Source organism: Centruroides sculpturatus, unplaced genomic scaffold (assembly GCF_000671375.1).
Source record: "Centruroides sculpturatus isolate CEXI.00-Female unplaced genomic scaffold, Cexi_2.0 scaffold881, whole genome shotgun sequence".
Taxonomy (NCBI): Eukaryota; Metazoa; Arthropoda; class Arachnida; order Scorpiones; family Buthidae; genus Centruroides; species Centruroides sculpturatus.
This window is the reverse complement of record NW_019385179.1, coordinates 43,810-49,809: the sequence shown is the minus strand read 5'-3', so window position 1 is coordinate 49,809 and position 6,000 is coordinate 43,810. Positions and strand designations below refer to the sequence as shown.

General features: G+C 31.1%; 1 protein-coding gene across 8 annotated transcripts in view; it reads right to left on the bottom strand.

Moving 5' to 3' along the window:
• The window catches only part of LOC111635815 (FERM domain-containing protein 4A-like), a 92,301-nt gene that overhangs the window by 48,415 nt on the left and 37,886 nt on the right, over window positions 1-6,000 (bottom strand). For 7 of the 8 annotated variants that reach the window (XM_023380912.1, XM_023380913.1, XM_023380911.1 and 4 more), the window contains one exon: window positions 4,714-4,779. In XM_023380912.1, coding sequence (XP_023236680.1) covers window positions 4,714-4,779 — 66 coding nt within the window. Of the gene's footprint in view, window positions 1-4,713; window positions 4,780-5,336; window positions 5,758-6,000 lie in introns of those variants that run through there. The other variant, XM_023380914.1, reaches the window with a different exon arrangement.

Here is a 6,000-nt window from a genome sequence, read left to right as displayed (position 1 = left end):
CAACAAAACTATTATATTTGCTGTATAAAAAAATGTGTCAAAAACCCCAAAAAAATACCTGGATTAGTCAAATGAAGAATATAATCAATGAATACGGAGTTTCTATAGCTCCATTACTAGAAAATTCAGAAATTAGCGACTTTATAAGGAAACAACTAATACATAATGCACTGGAAATCTCATTAGCTCAAGATATCGAAGAAATACATAAGAGAAGAGAGCCTAAATGGTATAAAATATTGCTAAATTACCCCTTCAATAACAACTATATGTTATCTAATATGTCGTTTACAGTCAAGAAGTTTTTCATTCAACTGAGATTAAATAGCAATATGGTTTTAATTAATAATAGAATCTATGAAATTTCCAAAAGTAGCTGCCCAAGATGTCAAGAATTATTCACTAAGTATCACGTTTTCTGTGGATGTAAAACAGGCTACGAACTAAGAATTAAAATGGATTTAAACCAATTAAATTTCATCACAGAAGAAAATCAAATGTATCGTTTCTTCCAGGGTGCAAATACTGCTATGATTTATAAATTATATAATTATACAAAAACCTTTTGTAATCATCCTAAAAGGGTGAATGAAATTGAATTGACCTGAACATTGTATATAATAATACTAACTGATAAATACTGGAATGGTATAATTATGACACTATGATCAATGTTCATTCTATGTTATAACTCCCTGTAATAACAGGCCTTTGCCTAATATGACTAATAAATATATATTGATTGATTGATTATTTAAAAGATAATATTGGAAAAACTATTGATATAGCTTCAAAATTTTGACAGATTTATTCAATTGTCTTTAAAAAAGTCAGTCATTTTAATCCATAACCATGTGGCCAAGCAATCTTCATCCCTGAACACTGGGAGTTCGGTCATGGGTTTGCACCTCACTCGGACAGACTGGCCACGTGGAGTTTTCCGAGTTTTCTCCATGTCTGTAAATGCCTGAATAGGGGACAGTTTCCCTTAAAAGACCTCCCAGAAGGCATTATTTTCCCTGCACCTATATGGCCATTCCATCTAATGGCTAGCTAATCGGATGCATGCATCCATATTCTCGTCTCTCAGAGTAAATAGCCTATATGAGCTGCACACTCCATATTAACCATTATATGAAAGAAAGAAAGAAAGAAATCCATAACCATAATTAATTACAAGTATTAAGTAAACTACTTATTAAGGTTACCAAAATTACCAAACAAACTAATTAAAAACATTTTCAGCTCACATAGAGCTGTGTTCAGTTAAGGACAGTTTTAAGTTTAAAAAACAGCTTATGAAATGAAACATAAAAAAAAACAAGCTTTTAGAAAATAAGAAAAACAAATAATTTAAAACTCATGTTCTATAATAGCAAACTTTGACTATAAAAACGAACATATTTAATTAAATTTTAGAATACAACTCAGTTTTACATAATAAAACAAATAAATAATCAATCATTTACTTTTAAAATGTTTTATAATCTTATATATAATAAAATAGAAATAGAGTGTTCAACAGCTGACTGTAACTGATTCTCAATGATGCTTCTTACATGCTATATGATATTGTCTTTGAAGACTGTCAAGTTTGCAAAATGAGTTTGTTAAACTGCAATTTTTAAGTGTTCCCACACAAAAAAATCACACAAATTAAGATCCACAGAACAAGGTGGGCAGGTTATAGAAAACACAACAAATCACACTGTTATCTGGAAATGCTGTTTTAAAAACTGCTGTATAAAGCATCCAATATATGGTGGTACTTCATGTATATCTATACTGTAAGATACAGTATCTTACAGTATAGATATACATGAAGTATATCTATATTGTAATTTAATATTTTGATTAATTACTATGCAAATCAAATTTTAAAATTTATTTATAGGATAACTAGAAATGCAATAAAAGTTATAAATGTTTATAACTCTTATTGCATACATATATATTATAAAATGCTTTTATTTCTAGTGGTCATCAAATCAATCAATGCTAAATTTCAAAGATTTATTTCATGAATTTAAATATCAGTTAGATTAAAATACTGAGCGAATGTAATTGAAGTACAGCTATTTAACATTGTCTACAGATATATTTGGTTATATTTGTACTGCTAAATATTGTATATATTGATATGGTGTCATTTCAAGACATTTTGTAAATAATAACAAAATTAGTACAAAACTCACTACTGTGGCACTTTTGGTGCTGCAAGTAGCAACCACATTATTTGAATCAGGCAGTCATCAATCATGCTGTGTAGAGAACTTAGAGGTGCAGGAAACACTGCTTAATGTGGTCCCCAATCTACCCATTATGAAAATGTAAAACCCAAAAGCAATGAACAGTGTGTTCAACAGCTGACTGTAACTGATTCTCAATGATGCTTCTTACATGCTATATGATATTGTCTTTGAAGACTGTCAAGTTTGCAAAATGAGTTTGTTAAACTGCAATTTTTAAGTGTTCCCACACAAAAAAATCACACAAATTAAGATCCACAGAACAAGGTGGGCAGGTTATAGAAAACACAACAAATCACACTGTTATCTGGAAATGCTGTTTTAAAAACTGCTGTATAAAGCATCCAATATATGGTGGTACTTCATGTATATCTATACTGTAAGATACAGTATCTTACAGTATAGATATACATGAAGTATATCTATATTGTAATTTAATATTTTGATTAATTACTATGCAAATCAAATTTTAAAATTTATTTATAGGATAACTAGAAATGCAATAAAAGTTATAAATGTTTATAACTCTTATTGCATACATATATATTATAAAATGCTTTTATTTCTAGTGGTCATCAAATCAATCAATGCTAAATTTCAAAGATTTATTTCATGAATTTAAATATCAGTTAGATTAAAATACTGAGCGAATGTAATTGAAGTACAGCTATTTAACATTGTCTACAGATATATTTGGTTATATTTGTACTGCTAAATATTGTATATATTGATATGGTGTCATTTCAAGACATTTTGTAAATAATAACAAAATTAGTACAAAACTCACTACTGTGGCACTTTTGGTGCTGCAAGTAGCAACCACATTATTTGAATCAGGCAGTCATCAATCATGCTGTGTAGAGAACTTAGAGGTGCAGGAAACACTGCTTAATGTGGTCCCCAATCTACCCATTATGAAAATGTAAAACCCAAAAGCAATGAACAGTGTGTTCAACAGCTGACTGTAACTGATTCTCAATGATGCTTCTTACATGCTATATGATATTGTCTTTGAAGACTGTCAAGTTTGCAAAATGAGTTTGTTAAACTGCAATTTTTAAGTGTTCCCACACAAAAAAATCACACAAATTAAGATCCACAGAACAAGGTGGGCAGGTTATAGAAAACACAACAAATCACACTGTTATCTGGAAATGCTGTTTTAAAAACTGCTGTATAAAGCATCCAATATATGGTGGTACTTCATCTTGCACAAAAGTGGTTGACATGAGGCATTGTTGCAATTGCAGTTGGGGTAAGATAAAATGTTGAGCATCTCTGTTATATCTGAATTGTCGCAAACAATATTACAGGCCCATCTAAACTAGCTTCTTTAAAGAAGAACAATCCAAGAATAAATTTAGCTGTGATTCCATACCAGATTGTAAATTTAGGTGAGTGCAGTGGAATCTTCAGGAAAACTTGAAAATTTTTCTTGGCCCAATGTGATAGTTACAGGTTTTCACTGTTCACTGAGGTAAAAATGTGCCTCATTCTCCACAGGATCTTCCATGGCCACAACTCGTCACTTCCATTATAACAAGGAAGATCAATGCAAAGATCAGTTAGGTTTTCCTGAACAGTAAGCAACTTCTGGTTATGGTTGATCTTACATGGATAACAATACACCAACTTTTTTAGTATCTTCCATACTGTGCCATAGGCTACCATCAATTCCCACAACACTGCTTGTGCACTACTGGAACCTGAACATTATTCATTGATGCTCAACAAAAGCTGTCATAATATCTTCAATGACTAGTGACAGGTTTGTGGCTTTGACTGAGTTGAACTGTCCGACATCCAATTTCTTCAAATTGAGCGATTACTCACCCGAGAGCTTGTTTAGTCAATAGCCCTCAATATAAATTCTTAAGATGGTAAAAAATACAATTACAGCATTGCCATTTATTTCACAAAACAGTTTCACAAGAAGTGCACATTCCAGCAAGGTAATGGTCATTGTAGCTGATAAGAATGACATTCGCGAGTTGTGGCCAGTATTATACCCAGAAATTGGTGACAACGTGCGTGTTTATGCAAAAGAAAGTGAATTTTCATTGCTTTCGGTACAAAAAGTGCTTTAGTGCTTTAAATTTTGGCACCGATGTTTTTACAAAAATTGCTTTGCTTGCCCGAAATGCCACCGTACCAAATTCGGTGGCAGTTGAGCCTCTAAATATATCTCTAGACAGTGTTGAATGGGGTATTTTAATAACAGTCACCAGGTATTTTGAAAAAATTAACATTTACACATTTGATACAGTGATAAAATATATTTAAATCAATTTGATTTCTATATTCCATAAATAGTTCCTCAGTTTTTCAGCATTTATTTTTTTTTTAAATAACAACAGTATATTATAAAACATTGAAAAACTGAAGAGAAAAAGGGGGGAAAAAATTTATAAAATAGATTAATTTATTATTTTATGTATTTGTTTACAAAGCAGACAATATATACCTTTACAAGTATTTCCAGACGTCGTTCATCTAATAGGACCACCTGACAGTGACGTCCTTCGGTCATCTGGAATGAAAGTCATTAGGTATTAGCAACACCTACTGAGTATACAATTGCTCTCAGTAATTACATCTAATGTGTTATGATATATTAAATAAGAATTTCCATTGACATCGCGTTGTTTTCTGTATCTAAAACAAATGAAATCTTTTGTATTCATACATAATTGTTTGATTTCTATTTATGTACATGGAAATCGATCACATCTGTCTTCGTGATGAGAAAAAATATTGTTACGAAATCAATATTTATATGAATATAAAGCTGAACAAATTGAAAAATCGATGGGTATTTATTTCTCATTAAATTCAGTTTGTCTATAGAAACAAAATAAAAACAATATATTTAAATATTTAACATATTATTTACTTAATTAAGTAATATAAAATATGTTTTTATATTAGTTATATAACGCGTAGACGGCTTATATTTGTATGGTATGTTACGCTACGTAACTCAAGGATGTATAAGAAAGTTACGTAAGATACCACTTCATTTTTCCTTATCGCGTGTTTAATTACTAATTAAAAACTCCAAAAAAAACAAAAATGATATAAAATTACTATTTTTAAGCTCCTATTTACTCTGCGAGAATTCAAAATTTAATGTAAAATTCCGTACAAACTTAATGCAGATCGCAATTAAGTTTCAGGATTTAGAATGGATAATTAGTGCGAACCCGAAATGACACGTGTCAAACTCTATCATAATTTACATAAATTAGTATAACATTACATTAACCACAAAATTTATCGAATTGTAATTACAGTTTAAGTTTGTTTAAGTACGTTAACGATGGAATAAACTTTAAATAAATCTGTTAGACGAATTACAAAGAACGGTTAGATGTTATATTTTAATAAATATGTTTTAGTATTAGCTGAAATTACGCGATTTTTTACAGGAGGAAACGTAATTAAAATGCAAAGAATCGATTTATAATTTACTGTAAATGAATCGACGTAAGGTAAACGGTCTTAATAGAGAGGTTACGGCCGACGTTTTCATGGCGAAAACGTGTACGTCGGACGTTCAGCGCCGCCTTCCCGTAAGCCTAGAAGTTTAACAATGGCGTTTGGAACGTCAGTGGAATCACGCTCGACGTATCAAACGCCATTGTCAAACTTCTAGACTTACGGGAAGGCGGCGCTGAACGTCCGACGTACACGTTTTCGCGACGAAAACGTCGGCCGTAACCTCTCTAAATTGTTTAATTTACGTTATAAC